Genomic DNA, 26239 nt, shown 5'->3' on the forward strand with positions numbered 1-26239 from the left:
TTTCAGCTCTATCACGTTGGTTGCATGCTTCTCTATACTGGCTATTTCATCTGTCAGTTCCTGCAGTGTTTTACCATGATTTTTATATTCCTTGCATTGGGTTACAATGTACTCTTTTAGCTCAGTCATTTTTGTTCCAATCCATATTCTGAATTCTACTTCTATCATTTCTAACCCTTGCTGGAGAGGTAATGTGGTCATTTGAGGAGAAAAGGGCACTTTAACTTTTTGAGTTTTCAGTGGTTTTGCACTGATTCTTTCTCATCTTAGTAGGCTTATCTACCTTCAGTCTCTGAGGTTGCTGACCTCTGGATGCGTTTTTTTAAAAAACAAAAAAAACAGTCTGGCCACTTTTCTGAAGTCCTCCTGCAGTTTTCTGGGTATCCACTCCAGTTCCTAATCACCTCAGATTTTCCAGTACCTGGAGGTATCACCAGTGAAGGCTGTGAAACAGCAAAGATGGCAGCTTCCCTCTTTCTCTGGGAGTTCCAGACTTGAAAAATCAGTACTCTAATGAAAGTTGAGAAGATGGAAATGTACATCATTTCTTTGATATTCAGATCAATTATTTAGTTTCTATCTCATTTTAGAAAGAATCACAGTGTAAAGAATGTAATGGTTTGGGGATGGAGGGTATGGGGAGGACCATAAAGAGAATCCCTCTGGAAACTGCTACTATGATGTTTGTAGTTTCATATGTAGTCACCTTGGAAACCTCAATTTCTGAGGAACACCATTTGTTACAAAATCCCAGCTTCTATTCACAGTTCAGAAGCCATGTTAGGCTACTAAGGCACAGTATTTATGATCAATTTTGACCTCTGGCAAAAGTAATTGACAAATTCTACATAGAATCTGTCAAGCTTTTCCTCTGTCATAATTCTTAAAGTTTTAGTAAATTTAACAGTCAAAAACATAGCATGGAAGAAGAATGGACTATTTTTGGTCACTTACCTTTGAACAATTTGGATTAAAATTACTGTCCGCATTCAAATTCTTTGCAGTCTGTTATGTGGCCATTATGTAAAACAGGGTGCCTCTTGTGGATCAGGAACACCAGAGAGGGGATTAGGAACAAAAGGAATCATCAGTTCTAACCAGTTTGGAGGGGGGGGGAATGACTACACTACCACCAATCACTTACTGCCATATCCTGAGGCTTCACCTACAATTCCACATTTCATCTTTATAACAGTACTACAAAGAAGACACCAGTATCTCTTCTGAACATGAGAAACAGCTCAGCCTCAAAAAGCCTTCTCCAAGGTGAAACATTCAGCAGATGAGGTGCTTCGGCTCAAAATCCTGAGCCTGAAGCTCAAGCTTTAAAGAACTCTCCCACATTCCCTTCCAAGAAATTTGGAATAAAAGATTGTAAGGTGGCATGAAATTGCTAACAAGTTAGAAGAATAAGGTAATTTAAGATATATTAACAGGGGGAAATTGTGGCCCTTAGGGAAAATCTAAAAGGGTAACATAACAAAATATGGCCCTAGCATCATATTTTTTTCCTCAGTTTAGTGAAAGATAACACTAATGAGACTGCCAATTCTAATGCAACTAGACTGCAATAATACTCTTAAGTTGTTCAGAATCATACCTAAAGAAGAGACATCTAATTGAGTCTTGAAGGATGAGAAGGAAATTGATATATCAAGAGTGAGAGCAGAAGGTGGGCCTCCCACTTCCTGCAGGGTAAGATGACCAAGAAGATAACTTTAGTCTACTTGCTAGAGGATCTGTCAACTATTCTCTTCAGCCTGGATAAAGAAAACTTGAAAAGAACCAGAATGCTTGTCTTTATAAACTGTGTGTATTTGCCTATGAAAGCTGCAGATGACATATGTTATTGGAAGATATTTCTACCCAATATAAAAGCTACTTTTAAACAATCAGAACCATGGAATATTATTAAAACATACTAGTGAGGAGTCAGAGACCTGGGTTTCATCTACAAGTCTCTAAGCACATGGTCTTGGCCACAATGTTTAACCGCTCTGAACCTCCCTTGCCTCTTGCCACAAATGGAGCTGGTACAGAATACCAGCTAGAATACCTAACTCAAAAAGCACACCCATGGTATATAATATGGATTCATTTATGCTGTATGAATCTAAATCTGTCAGTGATACTTGCCATGGACTTTAATTGGAAAACCCTAGGCCTCTGTGATTCCTTTGAATCCAACTCTGAAAAAGCTTAACTCGAAAACAGAAGATGGGTCACAAGTGTTGCAGGAAAATGTCATAATTTTATTGTCAAAATTATTAACATCCAGGCAGAAGACTAATTGGACCATGGAGCTGAACATGATGGTAGCCAATATCATGTTCTTAAAGTTGCCTGGCATTAAAATCTCACTCACCATTACTTCAAATGTCCCATTACACTGTTCAAAATGGCTGTCGGTTCATTAGTGTTGATCAAACAGCACAGCTAAAATATGGGAACAATTTTTCAAGTGGTTTTCTGGAAGTAGAAATTAAACTGAGCTCTTGAAGATTCAGTGAGTGCTAATGAACTTCAGGTCAATGAAGAAATTGTTTGAAAAATGTATACACTTTAAAGACTGCCGTGAATAATGTCACCTTCTTAGAGATACACAACTTTTGAATTAAAGAATCCTACTCATTTGCTCAAGTTTTATATAGACAGCAGCATTAGAGTGGCAACACAGATGTATAATGGACCCACACGGTGGGCACTGTAGATCTTTATTTTATCAAGTACGTTAGCTTAGCTATTGGGGTTGTAACTTGGGTTACCTGTCCTCAGAAGCAACATCCTAAGCATGCTGTTCTCATCAGTGGAATGCAGGATTCCCTATTAACGTTTGAAGATCTGCTAAGTCAGTCTACGTCAATGGTTCTCAACCACCTCCTTAAAGAAAAAATTCAAATCAATAAATGCCCTGGCATTCTGATTTTGTGTGGGTTGTGACCCAAGTTGCAAAAGCTCCCCTTGTGATTCTGACCACATTGAAATCTCCCACCCAATCTGAGAACTCCCCAAGTGCAGCTGCTTTGATTGGCCAAAAATACACCAACTTTACACCTTCCCACCAGTTTTTTCGAAGTTATTTCCCTTTCAGTCATAACTTTCTCTGATTATTATTTTTCTCAAACTTATAACACACAGAGTAATCCTAGGTGTTGGTGTGAAACTGCTGTTTCCTAGGAAAGACCAGAGCTAACCTCTTCTATTTCAGCTACCACATATATTATTTGGCTTTTATGAGGTTCTGAAGGTCGCTCCCCAAAGTAACAAAAGCCGTTGTCTCCATTCTCTGAGGATGGAAACAGAATATGATCTAAAAGCTTGTCTAGGTTTGGAAGTGATTAATGTAGATTCTTATGATGAAGGAAATGAAAACGAGAAATCTGGGTAAGTAATCACTGTTTCAACAAAAACAATTTCAACAAAAAATGAGCCTGAGACAGAGAACAAACTGATAATGCCAACAGCAAATAAATTATTCTTTGAGTTTTCAAAACAGACTTTGTGATAACATTTAAAGTTTTGCAGGATTTTTTTGATTCATGAGACTTCCAAGTACAGCCAAGAAGGAAAGGGACCCAGTTTCCCCATGTTTCACAGGTCCATTAAGTGGAATTTGAGCTGAGCAGAGGTTTCAACTGAACGCAGAAATGTGCCATGAAAGGAAGGTTTGATAGAGAAAAATCTCAGAGCTTGATAAACCTGGGAGAGATGACCAATTTTCTCCTTGTCGTATTCCCTGGGCCAAAAACTACACGTCTTCAAACACAAGCTATGAAACCCTCTCAGAGGGTAACAGAGGCTGGGCACTTTGGAACTCTGGTCAGAGCTTTGCCTCATGTCTAGCTATAGAAATGAGAGCATTTCAGAGGAAGTGTTTACCCTGGGAGGATGCAATGTACACGGTGAATTGGCTAGACAATCAGTTCCTCAACTGCACCTTCCTAGTCTCACCAGCCAAAAAGAGACAGTGGATGCTCCATGGAATTCAATTATGTTTTCAAGTTTTTTTTTCTTTTTCTTTGAGACGGAGTCTCGCTCTGTTATCCAGGCTGGAGTGCGGTGGCTCAGTCTCAGCTCACTGCAAGCTACGCCTCCCAGGTTCACACCATTCTCCTGCCTCAGCCTCCCGGTTAGCTGGGACTACAGGCACCCGCCACCACACCCGGCTAATTTTTTGTATTTTTAGTAGAGAGGGGGTTTCACCGTCTTAGCCAGGATGGTCTTGAATTCCTGACCTCGTGATCTGCCTACCTCGACCTCCCAAAGTGCTGGGATTACAGACGTGAGCCACCATGTCCGGCCTCAGGTTTCTTTTTCTTGGGGTTTTATACACAACGTACCATTAACTCAGTGATACGAAAATACTCCACCAACCATGATCACATACACCTCCCACTTTACTATCTGTAGCCCTACATGTCCACATTTCTGCTTGATGATTCACACATCTCAAATTGACATATTTCAAACTGGACTCACAATTTTCTGTCCTTATATTCTATAAGCATTCTGCTTATTCTCTTCCTTCTCTCAGTGGCTGACCTCCACCATCTACTGGTAATAAAATCTACAGCACTAGAAATCAGCCTTGATCCAGTACACCACCAAATCCAAATCACCATCTTCTCCCACGTGGATAATAACAGACTCCTAGCTACTTTCCTTGCAGTCCTCTTGCTACCTCTTGTGCACTCTCCACTGTGTTAGAGAAACAGAAAAAACTAGACATACATAGATTTACTATAAGAAATTGACTCACACAATTACAGAAGCTGAAAAGTACCATGATCTGCTGTCTGCAAGCTGGAGTGTTGATGGTGTTGTTCCAGTTCACATCAGAAGGACTGAGAACCAAGGAGTAGATGGTATTTATATAAATTCCAATCTGAAGGCAGAATACTGATGTCTTAAGTAGGCAGACAGGCAACGTTCTCTCTCAGTTTTTTGTTCTATACAGGTTACCAATAGATTAGATGAAACCCACCCGCATTAAGGAGGAACCTGCTTTAATCTTCAGATTCAAATGTTAATCTCATCCAGAAATACCCTCACAGACACACCTAGAATAATGTTCGACCAAATGTATGGGTGCCTTTGGTTTAGTCAAGTTGAAAAATAAAATTAACCATCACAGGAATCTTTTTTGCTCCTTATATCACCATTTAAAATCCTTATTCTGCAAAGCCATACCTCACTTGCTTCCTACTTTTTTTTTTTTTTTTTTTTTTTTGAGATGAAGTTTTTGGTCTGGTGCCCAGACTGGAGTGCAGTGGCACAATCTCGGCTCACTGCAACCTCTGCCTCCTGGGTTCAAGCTATTCTGCTACCTCAGCCTCCCCAGTAGCTAGAATTACAGGCACCTACCACCACACCTGGCTAGTTTTTGTATTTTCAGTAGAGACAGGGTTTCACCATGTTGGCCAGGCTGATTTCAAACTCTTGACCTCAGGTGATCCACCTGCCTCGGCCTCCCAAAGTGCTGGAATTACAGGCATGAGCCACCGCACCCAGCCCTGCCTCTTATTAATACCACATTATGTACACTTTGTTTAAATTTCTTTTAACCCACAAAATTACTTTCTTTCTACAAGTCTTTATGCTGCATGCTGGTCCCTCTGCATTTCTGTGTCCCCTTAAGCCCAGTAGAATCAATGTTTATTAAATAAATCAACTAGCTCTACACTGGGAAAGAAGAGTGGATTCAAAATAATGTTTTGTAATGGCCAAGCTTGCCTTTCATAAAAGCAAATCTCGAAATGGTTTTGCTCTAGAGGACAGAATATCACTGCTTTCTGAGAGAAATAGTCTTCAAATGGGACTACTCAATCCATTTCTTAAATCTTTAGAGCAGAAGCCTAGAATATTATGCATAGATTTTTCTTTCAACAGCTCTCTACAAACCCAGCAGCTTCATTGATAAAATTTAAATACCTATTTGAGATAAGAAGGAACTTGAGTTTCAAAGTGACCCTTATTTGACTTAAAAGTAGAACTTATATAATTAGAGAAGATTATGTTCCTTCTTCCTATTTTCTGGTGCTTATTTTATTTAAGCCAATTTCTATAATGCAAGTTGAAATTGGTTCCCCTGAGTACCATGTGTTCAAGCCAAAGCAGGCAGTTAAAACAGGGATACCTGAGCCAGAAATAGTAGTGCACCTGTAATCCCAGCTATTCTGGGGGCTGAGGCAGGATTGCTTGAGCCCAGGAGTTCAAAACCAGGGCAACATAGTGAGACCCCTGTCTCTAAAAATAAAACAGGGATAACAAAGTGGGGTGGATTTATAATGTATCAACCTAGCTGAGCTGGAACTACATTTCCCAAAATCCTTTCCTGAGTTAGCATGGCTGCATGACGTTTGGAAAGTGAGAATGCAGCATCTGCCATACTCCTTTTGGGCTGGTAAATCAGTGCAGAGCCACAGGCACTGTTGGAGATCACCTGCTCGATTACCTTGCTAGTGTGGGGCAGCAGCCTGAGACTTTAGTCTTTTGGCTCCCACCATTTCTCTTCTAGCTTTTCCAGCTCCTGGGCTAGGTACATGCTGAGTTTCAGGAAGAAAGACAGAAGTGGTGGGAGATTGTCGTGGGTTCCAGTTCATCATCATTCTTCCCTACTTCACACCCATCTTTTTTTCCTGACTCCCACCCCACTGACTTCAAGCTCCAGCATCAGACACAAAGACAACCCTACCTAAATTGTTTAACCAGGTCTCCCAAATGTATAAGGACAAATTCCTGTAATACACGGAATTATATATCTCATTCATAGATGTTATCTTTCTCTAATGGAGCCATGATCAACAAACCTCCATGGAGCTTTCTAGCCAATTGACGACTCTTCAGCTGGATGTGATTCTTAGAAAGTTGCCACATCCATAATTTAAAAAGAAGTTGCCAACTTTTAAAGTTGACTTGATTTTACCATACCATGTCAAATTCCATAATCTTTTGAAAAATCAGAAACCTAGACATCTAGGGCAACACAGATGGTAGTTTTAAGTTCCCTAACAAGTCCACCCTCTGAAAACAATTAAGATTATTCAACATTCAAGCCCTAAAGGAGCATGAGAACACAGAGACATCAACTGATCGTTGAGGCCCCTTTAATTTTATAGATTTTGCTAACCTAGATGAAATTTAGCTTCAGTTTTCATGGGCTTCTGGGTTACGGGAACAAAGCAAATCTTGGGGTTCACTGAAGTGGGGGAGTCTTAGAGATTTCACAGATGAAACTGGGGCCCCCACGTACCAAAGCCTCAGTGTAAGGATGAAATAGACTCTAATCTGCCTAGTCTTCCCTACCTGGCCCTTCCACTCAGAGGACTACAAGGGAAATTGCCTGTCTTAAACCTCTGCACTGAACGAAAGGGAAAAAAATAAATTTCTCTACCACTTGATAACTTCAAACTGGCCTTCACTCTGGCCTGTAGCCTAGCTGAATTCTTATTACTTGGATGGGCCTGAAACCTCAAGCAGAGAAATTAGTTTACAGTGGGTCCAAGTTCATGGTGGTACCAGTGTGTGATGGAAACAAATGCAAATCCTCTCTAGAGAAAACCATCTTAAATTCAGGCTTCAAATAATTCCTGCAGATAAAAATCCAAGCAATATGAACTCACAGTCAAGAAGTACAAAATACACTCCCAAACAAGGCACCGTGAGCAAGACAGCAGGCAGGAAAACAAGGTAGCCAATGTAGACCCACAGAGACTTCAGTTATGAGAATTAGCAGAGGAAAAAACAAGGTAAGTATGTTTACTATGCATAAAGAAACACATGAATAAGAGTAAAAAATAAAGGCATATAAAAATAACTGATTAGAAAAGAAATGAAACGGAATTGCTAGAAATGAAAATATAATCTCAAAAAGCAAAACTCCAATGAATATGAGAGATAGAGAAAAATAAATCAATATGAACATATATCTGAAGAATTACCTCAAAATCAGAGAGACAGAAGAATAGGAATGCTAGAGTAAGAACATCTAATCCAAATTGCAGAATGAATGAGGAGAGAGAGACTAGGGCAAGAACAGTTTTCAAAGACATATAAGGTGAGTATTGTCCTAAAGTGATGAGAGACACAGAACCACAAGTTTAAAGAGTAAAAAAAAAAAAATTAAAATACTGCAAATAAAGTGAAATTTACATGTAAACTTATCAGAATGACACTATAAACCATCAGAGATAAAAAAGGAGTAGGAGAGGAAAAAAAAAAAAACAAGTAGAAGTTCTGGGATTGAGGTTAGACTGACAGCTGATTTCTTCATGACAACAGTGAGAAGCAGAATATGAAGGAACAGCATCTTTAATACCTGAGAGAAAATGATTGTCAGTGCAGTGTTGTAGATATAGCCAAAGTCCCTCTCACACAGGAGGGCAAATTAAAGATCTATTCCAGAAAAACAAAACTGGGGGCTTACCCCAGAAGACATCTACTAAAGGAAAATGTCAAGGATTCTTTTGATATTGGAAAGCCTAAGGTAACAGAAGGAATACGTAAAGAGTTAAATATATAGACATAAATAATGTTGCTTGTATAAACAATAGTCTTGCAGGATTAAAGAATACAGAACTAAGAGAATTAAGACAGCCAGGTAGTGTCCTGAGGCCAGATAAATAGATCAGGGTGTTTAGAAATAGATCAACATATATATGCTTAATTGATTTTCAACAAAAACGTCAGTGCTGTTCAATAGGGAAAGGATTGTCTTTTCAGCGAATGGAGCTGGAACAACTGGATAAACCTATTAGAAAAAATGAACACTATTCTTAAAAATTAATTCAAGATGGATCGTAAATTTAAGCATAAATGCTAAAACTATAAAGATTCTAGAAGGAAACATGGGAAGAGTATCTTTGTGACCTTGGGGTAGTCAATGGTTTATTAGAGAAGGCACAAAGTAGTAAAAATTACAAATATTAATACATTGAAATTTATCAAAATTAAAATCAAAATTTAAAGCTACTCATTAAGAGACACTGCTTTAAAAATGAAGGAAAAAAACTCATGGGTTGGGAGAAAATACTTGAAATATATATGAAAAAGAATTTTTACCCAGGATATATAACAAATCAATAACAAAAATACAAATACCCTAATTGTAAAAAGGTTGAGGGAGAGATTTAAATAGACCCCTTCCAAATAAACGTAATGAACACCCAATAATCACATGAAAAGGTGTCTAACAACATTAGTCATCAGCAAAGTGAAAATCATAATAAAGTACTATTATGTAGCCACCAAAATTTCTATAATTAAAAAGGCACTCAACATCAATGGCGATAGGAATGTAAAACTGCAAAACTATCTTGGAAAATAGTTTGACAATTTCTAATTGTGTTATTAATCTATTGCTGTGTAACACATTACCCCTAAACTTAGCAGTTTAAAACCACAGACATTTATTCTTTCATTTTCTGTAGGTCAGGAATCTAGGTGCAGCTTAGCTGATGCCTCTGATTCAAGATTTTTATGAGGTTGCAGTTAAGCTATTGGACAGGGCAGTGATCTTATCAAATGCTGGACTAGAGGAGGGTCCACTTCCAAACGCGCTCCAGTGGTCATTGGCAGGATTAAGTTCTCTGTAGACTGTTGGACTGAACACCTTAGTTTTTCTTGGGTTCATGGCCTCCTCTCCCTCAGTTTCTCGGGCCTCTCCACAGGGCAGCTATCAACATAGTAGCCGGCTTCCCTCAGATTGAAAGAGTGAGAACAAGAGCCTAAGATGGAAGCCACAGTCTTTTTACATCTTAAGCTCATAAGTGATATCCCATTAATTTTGCCATATTCTATTTGTGTAGAAGCAAGTCATTACATCCAGTCCATGTTGAGGGGTGAGAATAACATAAGGGCATGAATGCCAGGAGACAAGGGTTCCTGGGGACCATCTTAGATGCTGCGTCACCACACACATTAAAGACAAGCCTATCTTGTGACCTAGGCATTCCACTCAAAGCTGCCTATTCAAGAGAAATGAAAACTTTTCCTCAAAAAGACCTGTGTAAGAATGTTCATAGTACTTTCTACAAAATAGCCACAAACTGGAAACAACCAGATATCAATTAACAGTAAAGTAGGTAAACAAATCATGGTCTATTCATGCAATCAACCACTACTAAGCAATAAAAAGAATGAACAACTGATGAACAGAGCCACACGGAAGAATCTCTAGTTTCAAAAGTCATAAAAGAGTAAAAACTATTGTTCTCATTATATGAAGTTCAAAAACAAGCAAGATTTATCTGTGGTGCTAGAAATCAGAAGAATCGTGCCACTGGAGGGTGGTGGGTGCGAATGCAGAGAAGCATGAGGTGACTTCCTAGGGTAGTGGTAATGGATGCGATGGTGATTACCTGAAACTAGACATTTATCAAAATTCATCAAAGTATATTATTAAGATTTGTGCACTTCACTAAGTTTTACCTCAATAAAAAGTCATCTGAAATTTTTAAAAATTCAGTTATATGAAAGACATCTAAAACAGAATAGTTGATATTTAAAATGACAGAAAAATGTGTCCAAGTCAAATAACAGAAGCATAGTGGAACAACTACACAATAGACAAATAAATTTTAAGACAAAGCACTACAAGAAATAAAGAGTATCACTGTATATTAAGATAAAGAAGATAGAACAATTCTAAGCTGGTATGTATCTAATAACATGGCTCTTTTAGTAAATGATAAAACAGATAAAAATATATATGGATATTCAAAAAATTTGAGTGGAACAACTAAATTACTTGAGTTAATAAGACATGTAATATGGCACCAACGACTGAAGAACACATTCTCTTCAGATAAGCATGCAAGGTTTATAAAAATTGATACATACTGAGCCAAAAAGGTGGTCTTTTTTTTTTTTTTTTTTTTTGAGATGGAGTCTTGCTCTGTTGCCCAGCCTGAAGTGCAGTGGTGTGATTTCAGCTCACTGCAACCTCCACCTCCGGGGTAGCTGGGATTACAGGCATGCGCCACCATGCTCAGCTAATTTTTGTATTCTTAGTAGAGATGGGGTTTCACTATGTTGGCCAGGCTGGTCTCGAAATGCTGACCTCAGGTGATCTGCCCACCTCAGCCTCCCAAAGTGCTAGGAGTGCTAAGCGCCCGGGCTCTGTTTTTAAAGAATTCATGTTATACAGAAAATGTTCTCTATTACAAGATTGTCAGTTCAAAAACTGACAGTCTATACTAGAAATACTAGAAATCTATACTAATAAATCTTACATCTTTCTAAAACTAAAGAACACCCTTCTATAAACCTCATGGGCCAAAAGAGAAGTCATATTAAAATTAGAAAACATTTACACCTATATTATAAATATTCCTTTGGGATGCCATCAAAGAAAAATTCATAACCTTAAATGCATATATTAAAATTTGGAAAGGCAAAAATTAACAAAACAGCACATTTTAGAACTTAAAACTGGAGAATTATCTGGGACAAAACAGATAAATTTATGAACTAGAAATAAACATAAAAATAGATCAGATTGACAGATCCAAAAGTTAGCTCTTTGAAAGGACTAATAAAATAAACCTCTGAAAGTACTGTTCAAGGGAAAAAGACATGAATAAAAACATGTGGGACCAAAAAAAAAAGACAGCTACAAATGCAAGGGGCATTTTATTTTTTATTTTTAAAAATCTTTATCAGTGTAAAAGAGAATAGCATTTTAAAATAAGGATATTATTTTTAAAAAACTTTGTCAATAAACTTTAAAACTTTATATGAAATGGAAAAAAAAAAAAGCTAACTTACAAAAACCAACTGGAGAAGAAACACCAAACCTCTATGAGGCTATAATTATTCTTTTTAGTGGAAAAACATATATTTTTCATGCCAGAGGGTTTATCAATGTGTTTAAGCATACAAGGCACAAATAATTCTAATCTTTCATAAATAACTCTGGATTATAGAAAAGTGATAGAACCTGACATTGGTATTACAAGAAAGAAAAATTATAGAACACATTCTTATGAATACAGATGCAAATTACCAAAAATAATGAAATATTTTCAGAAATATATAGAAAAGATAATACATAATGACAAAGTTGGGCTCAAGCCAAAAACACAGGAATGGATGGTTGTTGGAAAATTAATATAATTCACCACGTTAATATATTAAGGAGAAATATATTATCTTAATAGATATTCCATTATATATTATAAAATAGCACTTGATTAAATAGTATTTGATAAAATTCACATTAATTAATGATAGAAACTTTTGGCAAAATGAGAATAGAAGAGAACTATCTTGTTAAAAGGCATTAGGGGAGAAAAATCCTAGAACAAAAAACATACTTAATGGTAAATTGTTGAAAATTTCCTTTTTAAAGTGAGGAAGAAGCAAGGTTTTCATTTCTTCTAATCAACACTGTATTGTATGGTTCTAGAAAGTATAGTATAAAAAAAGAATTAGTATAAGAAATGATAGCCACACGCAGTGGCTCCTGCCTGTAATCTCAGCATTTTAGGAGGCCGAAACAGATCACTTGAGTTCGAGATCACAGGAGTTCGAGATCAGCCTGGCCAACATGGTGAAAACCCTGTCTCTACTAAAAACACAAAAATTAGCCAGGTGTGGTGGTGGACACCTGTAGTCCCAGCTACTCGGGAGGCTGAGGCTGCAGTGAGCCAAGATTGTGCCACTGCACTTCAGCCTGGGCAATAAGAGCGAAACTCTGTCTCAAAAAAAAATAAATAAATAAATAAAACTTTCACAAATTAACATAATTTATAGTTGCAATGAAAACCTAAAATAATCTACAGACAGATTATGAAAAACAGCTTATCTAGGTGTTGACTTTTAAGATCAACATACCAAAAAAGTCAATTAGATATCTATATTTCAGGAAAATAGGATATCTATATTCCAGGGAACAGGAGAATGAGAAATACTGTTTAAAAAAATACTCTTTTCTTTTTTTTATTATTATTATTTTTGAAGACGGAGTCTTGCTCTGTTGCCCAGGCTGGAGTACGGTGGCGCTATCTCGGCTCACTGCAAGCTCCGCCTCCTGGGTTCACGCCATTCTCCTGCCTCAGCCTCCCGAGTAGCTGGGACTACAGGCACCTGCCACCACGCCCGACTAATTTTTTGTATTTTTTGCAGAGACGGGGTTTCACCGTGTTAGGCAGGATGGTCTGGATCTCCTGACCTCGTGATTCGCCCGCCTCGGCCTCCCAAAGTGCTGGGATTATAGGTGTGAGCCACGGCGCCTGGCCAAAAAAATACCATTTTCAATAGCTACAAAAGGTTAAACTATTGAAATACATCAAAGAAAACATAAGTAATTAGAGATAGCTACAGTGTTCACAAATTGAATTTGAATCCCATCCAAATTCCAACAGAATTTCCTTATGAAACTTAAGTTCATTCCAAAATGTATGTGGAAGACCCAAGAATTGCTAAGACATTCTTGAATAAGAATAAGGTAAGAGGACTTGCCTTATGAAGTATAAAGAATTTTAAAACTCAAGTAAGCTCCAAATTTTTTTTTTTTTTTTTTTTTTTTTTGAGACGGAGTCTTGCTCTGTTGCCCAGGCTGGAGTGCTGTGGTGCAATCTCGGCTCACTGCAAGCTCTGGTTCCCAGGTTCACACCATTCTCCTGCCTCAGCCTCCCAAGAAATTGAGACTACAGGCACCTACCACCATGCCTGGCTAATTTTTTGTATTTTTTTTTTAGTAGAGACAGGGTTTCACCATGTTAGCCAGGATGGTCTCGATCTCCTGACCTCGTGATCCACCTGCTTCAGCCTCTCAAAGTTCTGGGATTACAGGTGTGAGCCACCGTGCCCGGCCTACAATTTTTAATTAAACAATATTTTGCAGGGATAAAGAGAAGAGACTAGAAACCCCCAAAACAGAGCCATAAACGTATAGGAATATTATTTATGATGGAGCTAAATATTGGCTTTTTCAACATCTGTTAAGATAATCTCCATCTCTTTCGACCCCAACCTCAGAATATAAACAAAATTAAATACCTGATGAATTAGAGACATAATGAAAAAAGAAAACATAAAAGCTTTGAAAACAATATAGAAGAGCTTCATGACCTCAGTGTAGGGAAGGAATGCTCAAGTAAGACACAGAAAGCACAATCCCTATTCCAAAAATCATAAATTTGTCTGCATTAAAATGTAAAACCTCTGTTCATCCACAAATGCTAAATATAAAAGACAAACCACAAACGGAAAGAAATTGTCAACACATAGAACTGCTAAATATTTTTCAGATTATATAAAAGTATTCCACAAACCACACAAAAATCAAAATAGACAAAAATAGAAATAAACAAAATGGATGAAAATATTTCACTGAAGAAAATCCCAAATGGCTTACAAATGACAAGATGCTTAACTCCATTAATAATTAGGTAAATACAGTTTTAAAAGACAATGGCATCCCATTTCACACTCATTTCATACTTAGCAGTATCAAATGTCAGCAAGAAAGTGGAACAACTGGAACATTATACACTACTAGTGGGAAAGTCAATTGGAGCAACCACTTTGCAGAGCTATTTGTCATTATCTAATAAAGCTGTAGATATGCAGATCCTTAGGAGTAGCAAGTCCACTCTCCCACATGAGTCTGAAAGAGACTTTTGCATTCAGGCATGAGGAGCTACACACAAGAATGTTCATGGTTGCACCATTTGTAAAAACAAAAACCCAGAACCAACCCAGTGTCCGACAGTAGAATGGACAAATAAATCATGGTATATAGTAACACTAGGGAAATTGAATAAATTACAGCTATGTGCTGAAATGTAGAATAACCTCAAACATCATATTGAGGGAGGAAAAGGAAAGTCATTATAGAATTATAAAGTGGAATTGTTCTGTGTGTGAAGTATGCAATAGTAGTATATTGTTTAAGGATGCAAATTTAGTCATTAAGAAAAGCAGGAAAACAGCAAACAAAATTCCTAATAGTTGTTACTCCCAGGGAGTGAAGGAAATAGAAGGGATAAGGAAGAGGGGCTCAGGTTGCTACAAAATTTGTTTTTTCTTTAAAAAGATGGTAATTATACAAAACCATTGTCATTCTTTATAACTATGTCAAGAAACATTGTCATTCTCTCTCCTCCATCCCCCAAGATGGGGTCTTGATCTGTCTCCCAGGCTAGAGTGCGGTGGCGCAACCTCAGCTCACTGCAACATCTCCCTCCCAGGTTCAAGCAATACTCCTGCCTCAGCTTCCCGAGTAGCTGAGATTACAGGCACCTGCCACCATACCCGGCTAATTTTTTTGCATTTAGTAGAGATGGGATTTCAACCATGTTGGTCAGGCTGGTCTTGAACTTCTGACCTCAGGTGATCCACCCGTCTTGGCCTCTCAAAGTGCTGGGATTCCAGGTGTGAACTACCGCGCTGGTCAGCATTGTCATTCTTTATACCATATTTATAATTTTATATTACTTTGTTTCTATTCCTAAAATGTAAGAATTCAGATCAAAATTCAAAACAGTTTCAATTTGGAAACACTAAAATCAGAAGCCCTGGCAACCACTGGCCACGTTAGATAGAACAGCAGCTGTTCCTGTAGACAGCATCTCCATCACCTCATTCACATTTAGGCCAGTGCCACATACCACATGTTACTGTTCTGGTAATGTCATTTTATTTACAGCTTTCTTATGGGTTACTCACTGACATCACCTATTTAAGTCTTGGTGGGGGCACCTGAGTTTATGACCCTTGGACTAGAGCAGTGCTTCTCAAAGTGTGCTCCCCCAAACAAGCAGCATCAGCATCACCTGGGAACTTGTTTCAAATGTGGATGTGTGGGCACCCCTCTAGACTTACTGAATCAGTAACCCTGGGGGTGGACCCAGCACTGTTTTCATAAGCCCACCAGGTGACTCTGATGCTTACATTTGAGAACCATTCTTCTTGAAGATATGGCACAGCCTGGCCCAGCCTAGCTGCAGCTCCCACCCTTCCTGGCCACTCCTCCTTTCTGCATCTCTTCAGTGAGGCTCTTCTTTCTCCTCTGAGAGGGTTGCAGTTTCTCCTAATGGAAGTCGTGTTCATTTGCAAGAGCCAGCAGGACCCTTACTTAACTGCCACCCCCATCAGGAGGAAACCTTCTTCCATTTTTCCTTACTACGTGCCATCTAAACAATTTTGTTGTGATCATTAATCTACGGGCAGAGGGTGATGGTCATCACTTCAGGAGTAACGCTCTCTGCAGTTTCCACAGGGCTTTTGTAGGAGCATATTAGTCCATTTTCTTACTGCTATAAAGAACCAGCTGAGTCTGGGTAATTTGTAAAGGAAAGATGTTTCATTAACTCACAGTTCCCCATGGCTGGGGAGGCCTCAGGAAACTTACAATCATGGTGGAAGCTTAAGGGGAAGCAAGGAACCTTCTTCACAAGGTGGCAGGAAGGAGAAGTGCCAAGCAAAGGGTGAAAACCCCTTGTAAAACCATCAGATCTCATGAGAACTCACTATCATGAGAACAGCATGGGGGTAACCACCCCCATGATTCAATTACCTCCCACCAAGTCCCTCCCATGACACGTGGGGATTATAGGAACTACAATTCAAGATGAGATTTGGGTGGGGACACAGCCAAACCATATCAAGGAGCTTTATCTCAGTGGAAAGATTAGCATGTGAACAACTTCTGTTAAGTCTGCCTGAACATCAGAGGACATTAAGCTGGGTTGTAAAACAGAAAGCCGGTTACCTTTTTTGTCTCTGCTTCCAGGAAATCATCATTTCTATTTTGTTGCCTTTCACAATAGGACACTTTCAGAGTAGTGCCCTTTCTCACCACCCTGGTTCTTTCACAGCTGAGATGTGGGGAAAGGCAGGAGTCATTTCTGAGTCTACCTCTCCGGCCTGGGTCCCTCCTACTAATCTCAGAGACCTAGGCAGTGGGCAAGAATAAAGCGAATTCTAATGCCCATCTGAAATGCCAGTCCTGCATCTGATAAAACTCTGTAAGCTCCACACTTTTTTCTATTTCAAGCTTTCTTTTTCACCATTCTGTTTGTACTGAATCATTCACTTTGAACTCTCTGTACCAAGTTTGAACACATTCCAAATATCCTAAATTTGATGTTGCTGAAGTAGACTGTTCAAGTTATAAGAAATACTGTATAACCATGAAGTATGCATCACTCAGCCATATATACTACTATTACCTCACTATTGTTTACGTACATTGGTTTTAGAAATGTAAGCATTAATTTCTTGAAGAAAAGATTACAGAAAATGGGGTAAAGATACGATAGATGGAAAGAAATAGTTTTTCTGGAACAAATATAGTATAAACAAATATTAGCTCTGGAGTCCACTAAATTGAATTCAAATCTTTTTTACTAGGAGCATAACCATGAGCAAGTCACTGTACCTTAGATTCCTTGTTTGTATAATCGGGACTATAGAAACACCAGATTGATAGGTTTTGGTGAGGATTAAATGAGGTAACACATGTAAAGCCCTCAGCAGTGTCACCACCTAATAACTAACCCCTCAATAACACATAGCTGACATTGAAGGCAAGAAATAAGACCAGAAAAACAGATCAGAACAAATCCTAAATGGAGTTCAGATCTCTTCCAAGGAAACTGTAGAACATATTCTACAAGTTTTGATAAGTAACATTTTCAAAACTTACTTCAGGAAGATATATTTTTGTGTGAAGTTCACTGGGTAAAAGGAAAAACTAGAGACAAAACTTGAGAGACAGTTACAATAGTCCAGGTTACAGGTGACCCTTTCATAACCCCTCCCATTGATTCTGATGCTCACATTTGAGAATGATTCTAAGAAATTTTAGGAAGAAAAGAGGAGGGAAAGGGAGAAAGATTTGCCCATGGTCATTTAGTGGCCACTCCATGGCTTGATTCTGAGAACAGAGAAGTTCTGAGTTAAAAGCCATGTTAACTGAGGGAAAGAAGGAAGAAAGAGAAAAGATGATAGGAGGACTGTCACCTGGGCAAGGGGGATGATGGCAGTGCCACTGATAAGGGGCGAGCAGGCAGTATAGTAAGAGCGCAAACTCATCCTACAAGGAGAAAGGTATCGACATTAGTGCAAACAGGAGTTAGAAAACTTAGGATATACTGTGTACATCAACCAGACTGTATAGGAGAGAAAAAATAGAGAGTGGCCAAAAACCATCTTCATGTCTCAAAAGTGAGAGGGAGTCAAGAGCACAGGGGCAGCTCTAGTTAGTTGGATTAGGGTTCTAGACCAGGCCATACTGCACAGACGTCACTTTCGGTTGTCCTACTAATGAGTCCCCTTCTCTGTTGCACTGACATTATCAAACCAAATGCAAACGAGATGAACCACAATAATGGGCAGAACTGCACCTGGTTCAGCACAACCTGGTGAAGGCCTTAAGAGGAGGGGAGGTGGGGAGTGGAGGATTTTTGCCACACCCAAAGGGGTAAGACCACAGAAGAAAAAGTTATCTACAGAGACACTTAGGCCAATCCTTTCATAAGTACTCCAGGACTACTGCTTCTCTTGATGACTTCAGTTGACTCATTGTAGGGGGGACAATTCAAGGGAGAAGGCTGCTGCCTGGAAGCAATCCTCAAGAACCTAGACCTGAAAAATGTGGATGAGCTCTCTCTTGGCGTTTGTGCGGTGTGGCTGGGGGTTGCCCCGTAGTGGATCTTACTGGTCAGCTTGCTCTGTTTGCCACTTACTGAGGCCCAAGAGACTTCACCCTATTCAGAGGCAGTGGCAAAAACAGAACGAAGTCAGCAGTGGGCAAGGAGAATGATGTTCCTTTTTAACATGTTTAAGGTGTCTGGAAGTTAGAAGTACTGAAATTAAATTCAGGAAACTGGTCTGGATCAGAGTGTTTTGAGAACCATTGCTGAGGTCTCTGTTCCTAAGTTAGGATACTCCCTTTGTAACAGAGAGGAGGATCTTCATACATTCCTATCTAGTAATAGTATCAAAATCAATTGGGTATGATGGTTCATGCTTGTAATCCCAGCACTTTGAGAGGCCAAAGAGGGAAGATCACTTGAGCCCAGGAATTTAAGACCAGCCTGGGAAAACATAGCAAGACCCTATCTCTACAAAAAATTTAAAAATTAGCTGCACATGATGTCACATGCCCTGCTACTCAGGAGGCTGAGGCCAGAGGATAACTTAAGCACAGGAATTTGAAACGGTAGTGAGCTATAATTGCGCCACTGCACTCCAGCCTGAGCAACAGGTTGAGACCCTGTTTCTAAGAAAAATAAAAATAAAATCTAGAATATTTAGGGGATGGTTGGGTTTGAGTTAATGTTTTTCTCATTATATGAATTAGGCAAAAAGCTTCCTGAGGAGTATTATCCTGATTTGCCATCATAATTAGCATAGAATGTGGCTGATTCTCCTCTCGATTTATTTTTTATCTTGCATACCACAAAATTCACTCATCTGGAAGTTTTCACAAATACATAGAGACCTGTAACCACCACTGCAATCAAGTTCCATGACACAAAACATGTTTTTCTGATGCTGTCCCTTTGCAGTCAGACTACCTCTGCTCCCCAGCTCCTGCCAGGCACTGACCCTTTCTGCAATGCAGAAATGACAGCTGCATTGAAGGTTAAGGCCTGAGGCTTTCTTCTGATTGGTTGGTATTGTAACAATAGCAACAGCAGTAATAGTAATATATAATACATATTTGAATTTCTATTGTGTCAGGCACTGTTTGAAGCACTTTATAAATGAGGAAACTGAGGCTTTAAGAGATTTTAGAAAAGAAAGAGGAGGTAAAGCCTCCTCTTTAGAAAAGAAAGAGGGGTAAAAAAGCCACCCCATGGCTTCACTCCAAGCATGTCAGACTCCTACACCCATTTTCTTTATATGATTCTGCCTCCATGGAAGATACAGAAGCAGGACAAAGTAGAAAGGATACCTACCAATTCCGGGAAGCTCGGTTTAGACCCGGGATTGCCTTACTATTTTTTTTTTTTTTTTTTTGTAAACTTATATAAGAGTTTGATTAATTATACCAGTAAAACAACAATTGGATATAAGATAAAATGAAGCCAGGATCCTAGATCACCTTCCTTACAGCTTTTGTAAAATGCAATGAACATAAAACCTTTACTTATTATGTTCCCTGTCATAAACTTGACCAGGTTTGTAAAGCAAAACTTTAACAAATTCTCTGATCAAATACTGGAATGCTCTGTTAATGTCCTTGAGTATGAACTTTCTTTTGTATTAAAAAGAAAAAGGGATCTTTATTGTTGATCTTTGGTGTTTTTCAGGTTGGAGTCCCCAACCCGGTCTCTAGTGATGGAGGCCCCAAAAGGAGTAGAAATCAATGCAGAAGCTGGCAATATGGAAGCCACCTGCAGGACAGAGCTGAGACTGGAATCCAAAGATGGAGAGGTGAGGGGTGAGAAAGGCAGAAGTTCACAGAGCTACAGCTCCAGTAGGCCAACCCTTCCCCTAACTGGTTGACCTTGGAGTTGGATCCTATGGCATATCAAGAAAAGGAGCCAAGCAGGTTTTATTTCTCAACAATTAATTGAGCAGCATGATTATAAGCCAAACCCACAATCCATCAAAGTGATGATTATTTCTAAAATGCAGAGATAACGGCATGTATTCCAAGTACAGAATTATATGACCATGAAAATGAATGCTATTTTCAAATTCCCTCTTGTCACCTTAAAATAAGATTTTGTTAGCCAACATAATTAAGCTGTATATATTATACACATCTGGCTCAAGATGAACTTAATTTACTTGTTGTTACTTGGTGTCACACGTTTTCTGTTTTCACTGAAAATAGGGAGGCAGATTGAACAGCTGTCCCAACCAGAACAAGCCAAAACTTAATAGGGTAAGACTAGGCAGCAAGGGAATGAAACACTGCAGATATTCATTCTCTTATGCCAACACAACCCCAGCTGGGTGAACAGAAATGCTCCTTGTGTTTTTCCAAGCAAGACAAGCCACTTACTACCCACCCCCAAAGTATGATTTGTCTGTAAACTTTTTAAAATGCCTTCAGGCGGGCACGGTGGCTCACGCCTGTAATCCCAGCACTTTGGGAGGCCAAGGCTGGTGGATCACGAGGTCAAGAGATCGAGACCATCCTGGCTAACATGGTGAAACCCCGTCTCTACTTAAAAAATACAAAAAATTAGCCAGGCATGGTGGCAGGTGCCTGTAGTCCCAGCTACTCGGGAGGCTGAGGCAGGAGAATGGTGTGAACCCGGGAGGCGGAGCTTGCAGTGAGCTGAGATCACGCCACTGCATTCCAGCCTGGGCGACAGAGCAAGACTCAGTCTCAAAAAAAATAGAATAAACATTTAAAAATAAAAATAAAAATGCCTTCAAAGTGTTTGTAAGTGGACTTTGCTATTTAGTCATAGAGTAAAAAATCTGTTTAAGAAAAATGCTATTCCACCTGACTATTCAATGAGAGAGGTTATCAGTCTCTACCTGCTTCTGTATATCCACTCCATGGATATGAAAGTCCCCCTTTGGATTGGTATGGCATTTGCTGTTTTGTTTTAGAAGAGATAGAGCATTCAATTATCACAACTGCCTCTTCAAGCAGCCACAAACTGCAAACCACACACATATAAAAATAGTGGCTACTTCACATATGCAGTTTATAGCTATCAGAATTTGAACTCTGGAGGAATCAGTTATAATCATAAATCTAATGGCACCTTCCACCACTGCTTATTTTTATAGGCATGTTTTCCTCAGAGTATATTCTATAGACCATCAGCCCCATAAATTGTTAGAAAAAGAAAAAGCAGAAAGGCTCACTAGCATTTAAAAGTTGGAAAATGTTACATACTCTATTCTCTTCTTGAGCACTCACCTTGCACACAGTCATAGTAGGATCTGAGAAGTCCCATAGTAAAGAAAATTGTTAAATGTCACATTTTCACAGTTATGTGACTCTAGGACTCTATTCACATTCTGTATGACTTTTTTTTGCAAAATGCTAACATAGACCAATGCAGTATTATCTTGCTGGAATCTAAGCTTCTGTGAACGTAGAAACTTTCCGTCTTGTTAGTATCCAAATCTCCAGTACCAAAAATAATCAACACAGTAGGTGCTCATTAGATTTCAGTTGAATTGAACATCTGTTGTTTCTGAATGTCAAGAGAAGAGATGACGGTCTCTGACCGATGCTTTCCTTCCTATTCTCTCTTTAGATTAAGTTAGATGCTGCGAAAATTAGACTACCTAGACTGCCTCACGGATCCTACACGCCTACAGGAGCGAGGCAGAAGGTCTTCGAGATCTGCGTCTGCGCCAATGGGAGATTATTCCTGTCTCAGGCAGGAGCTGGGTCCACTTGTCAGATAAACACAAGTGTCTGCCTCTGAAAGACTATCCATAGTGGACATTGTCGGCAGCATAAAGGCCTTTTTTGGCTTTAGACACTGGCTGCCAGCTATTTTTACTAGAACACAGAAAGCCTATCAAAGACCTTTTGTGTGTGTGTACGCGTGTGTGCGTGCTTGAGTGTGTTTGTGTGTGTGGGTGGATATAAATATATATAAATATATATAAATAAATATATATATCCTCTGTATAAAATGAGGTTTCAGTACAAAAGGAACCATGGGTGACCCTGTGATATCCACTGTCATTTTCCATCCCATCCCCACCACCTGTGTGACAAAAATCTAAACACACATCTGTCCCAGCATTCCCCAGACTATTCAGAATCACACAGCGTATTGGACACTGACAGAAACTTCATCTAGATGTTCAAGTAGCAGATCTTCTCCTTTAGTGTCATTACGAGGGAGTGATGGTGGGAATCTCAAAGTTGCACTCAAGCTCTGAGACCTTTATATATCAAAAATAGGCATTTGATTTCCTGCTTTAGCTTTAGTAAGGCTGGCTAACTTCCCCCTCTTCAAGCTAGGGACCGGCAATGCTGTAGAAGTCAGCCATAGGAACTCAAAATGGCTGGCCTACCTTGGCTACCAAACCTATTGGGGTTTTTGTAGTTGAATGAATGAGGATGAATTTCAGCAAAATTTTGAACTGCTCACCCAACTTCTGCTATCTTGCTCCCTCCAAACTCACAGATTCTCCCACAGTCAAATTAGGAGCTGTAAATCAGCACAAAATAAGATAACAGCTGCTCCTCAGTCAGCTGGAAGCTACTCAATGGCCTGACGGGCAATGAACAAATGGGTGATATGTCTCTGTTTAAAGGAAAAATGGCTTAAAAGCTGTTCTGTTCTCCTTTCTGACTTTAACCAAAAGATTTCAACCCACAACGGTCAGGTCAATCAAAATCCCTAAGAGCAGAACTCCTACCCCAAAAGCAGCCTGGAAGTCTAATTAAGAGTAGCATAAGGAACCTAATTATGTTTACTATATTTCTTGGGATTGGTGGGTAATGTCAAAACATGCCCTTTATTTTTAAAGGCATGCACAAACTCTGACTTTGATCTTCTTATATATTTTTTCAGTGCTGGTATATTCATATTCCTAAATACACTATTATGTTTTCTCTAAGAAGCACTACATGCCACCAGAATTGCTCACTGAAAGATAATACAAACTGAGTGTCTTTATTAGAATCACTGTGTCCCCACTGGGGACCCAGTGGGGCCCAGCAGTACCTGCTTCCGTGTATGTGGAAGCAGCACCCTCATTCCCGCCATCAGCTACCTCTCATCACCCCACCTTCATCATCATGCTCCAGGGTCACCCTGGCCAGCTCTTGTGCTGGGACAGGGGATTACACCATCTCTGTTCAAAGAGGGGGAAATGTGCCTATGCCTTAAGTCAATGCACTCAGCAAGGAGAAGCACATCTTATTTATCTTGTTACCTATCATTTATTTTGGGTAATTGGAGGGGAATGATTTAGTTATGACTGGACATCTTAAAAGCCAATCGACAAGCCAAATGGCTGGCAGATGTGGACTTCAAAGAGCGCAGAATGAACTCATCCCTGGCTTAGACAGTCCTGGATGCCATTTGGAAAGCAGTGGCCCCGCAAGCCTAAATGAAGTAGTATTTGTAGGCCTGGGTGGCATTTGGATTTTTCTTTTCCCTCAACAAGGTTTTACTTTTTCTTACTTTACAAGCAAGGGAAGTTTTGTGATAGGAGAGAAATAAAAGATTTGATATTTTTTGAGATGACACTCAAGCATCAGGCTGAGATTTGCACACATGAGATGTAAAAGCAAGCTGTGTGTTGCTTAGTCACTTAGAAGTAGATGGTGGGGGACAGCAGCGTGGGTCCCAGCCTGGCCAGTGATGCTGCTGGTGTCCAGACCCCAAACTCACTCCAAGCACTCTTGTTCAATATCTCATGCAGAAGAGTTGGGCTGGTCACTCTTAGGGGTGAGACCCAGTGATAGGTTGGTTTGTAGCACTAAGGTCTAAAAAGGAAAACCATAAAAGACATCAGATTACTTTGGATCAGTATAATTAATATTCCATAGGGCCATGCTGCCAGAATCTGTATGTATCAATACAGGGTTTTTCCAAGCCGGGAAACGCCCTCCTTGGCTACTAGGAGCACCTATCCCATATCATTCAGATGAACAATAATAGCTACAAAGTCGTTTGTGGCTAGATAGGTTAAGACAGGTGATTTTTTTTAAAGTGGACTGTCTTTGCATTTTGCCTTCTCAAGTTCATTATCTTTAGATGACAAAAAAGCAAAAAGTTCCCAGAACCTTTTTCCTTAGATTTTGTTCTAATTACCACATGAAAGAATGAGCTTAGCATCAAAAGTTTTATGCCAATAAAAGAGACTGGTGTGATCCCACATGCAAAATTTAATCCTAAGGGTAGTGAGATCACAAATAGAATAAAAATAAGAGCAATCAACAATATAAATCAAGTACCTGTTGGGAACAGATATAAAATTCTATTTTTCATTTATGCTAAGTGACCACAATATACAAAGTAATAAGCAGGAAATTTGATATGGGTTAAATTATGCATTTTGTTCAGATTTCAGAAATGGTAGTAAAATACATAAGTTTCTCAATGTACATCTTTTTATCCCAACACCCTCAAACTAGAATATTTGTCCATGGTCATGAGAAAAAATTTTACCTGAATTTTTGGGCGGGTTGGGGGGGAAGCTTTTACATTAAAATCTACTAATGCCTACTTTTTAAAAAATGAGATTCTTTCTAAACTTTATATATGATATTTTCTAGACAATCGTACCTTTGGGTATATTAAACAGCTGGTATCATAACAAAGAGTCCAAATGAATCTTCAATATACTAGAAGTTCTAGTATGTTAATATTGTTCAGAAGATTTTTACAAATTAAAACCTGATTTCCAAATATGTTCAACATTTCCTTCTATTTGATATCTGTTCAAGAAGTCATAGAAGTCTTGGGAAACTATTCAAGTATCACAGAGGTTTTCAAAAGCCCTTATAGTGACATCTACCTAGGTAAAAGCCTGACATGTGGCTTTATAATTGTTATGTTACCCAAGGGATAGATGTTATAAACTTCAACTGGCTTTGAACATCCTTGAGGTCATTTTCTCTTTGGATAATTTTCATCACATATCCAGCAACCATAGACCAAAGTTTGCTTGAGGTTTGACCCTAGAGCAGAGGTCGGCAAACTATGACCTGGAAACCAAATCTGACTCACCACCTTTTCCTGTAAATAAAGTTTTATTGACACATAGCCACATACATTCATTTACCTGTTTTCTGATTTTACACTACAGCAGCAGGATGGAGTAGTTGTGTCAGAGACTATGTATCCCACAAATCATAGATTACTTACTATTTAGTCCTTTACAGACAAAGCTTCCTGACCCCGACCTAGAGGATTTTATGGTATGCATTGGATATAGCAGGAAAGAAAGCACATTTCCAAACAGCAGTGAGTACACTTACATTTCTGTGTAAGCTTGGGAATATAGTTACTTGACAAAGTCTTTCAGGAAGGAAACCCTTCCTTATGTTACACGTGGAAAGCCTGCCTTCCAAGACATGTGGAAGTAAGTGATCCACCTGCCAGAGAAACACAGGCTCAGAGGATTCCTGGGAACAGGGAGGATGGGATTAGTGGAAGCTCAGTGAAAAAGGAAAGTTATGATCCTCCAAGACCCTTATAGATAGACCATACCAGGTTCTGTAGGTCAGCATCATTGTGTAATGAGAAGTGAAGTAGGGGACCCTGTGGATTAAACTTAGAATCTCTTTCCTGTAGGCTCTTTCTGCTGTCTATATTCATATAAAGTTTTCCACCTC

The 26239-nt window shown here is 39.1% G+C and overlaps 1 protein-coding gene across 2 annotated transcripts in view; it reads left to right on the top strand.

The window, feature by feature from the left end:
* The window catches only part of SGCD (sarcoglycan delta), a 420259-nt gene extending 394947 nt beyond the window's left edge, over positions 1-25312 (top strand). The window contains exons 8-9 of one of the 2 annotated variants that reach the window (XM_001113209.5): positions 20268-20391; positions 22188-25312. In XM_001113209.5, coding sequence (XP_001113209.4) covers positions 20268-20391; positions 22188-22361 — 298 coding nt within the window. In that variant the 3' untranslated portion in view covers positions 22362-25312. The remainder of the gene's footprint in view (positions 1-20267; positions 20392-22187) is intronic. The other variant, XM_015141314.3, reaches the window with a different exon arrangement.
* The last annotated feature ends 927 nt before the right edge of the window (positions 25313-26239 follow it).

This window comes from Macaca mulatta, chromosome 6 (assembly GCF_049350105.2).
Source record: "Macaca mulatta isolate MMU2019108-1 chromosome 6, T2T-MMU8v2.0, whole genome shotgun sequence".
Classification (NCBI taxonomy): Eukaryota; Metazoa; Chordata; class Mammalia; order Primates; family Cercopithecidae; genus Macaca; species Macaca mulatta.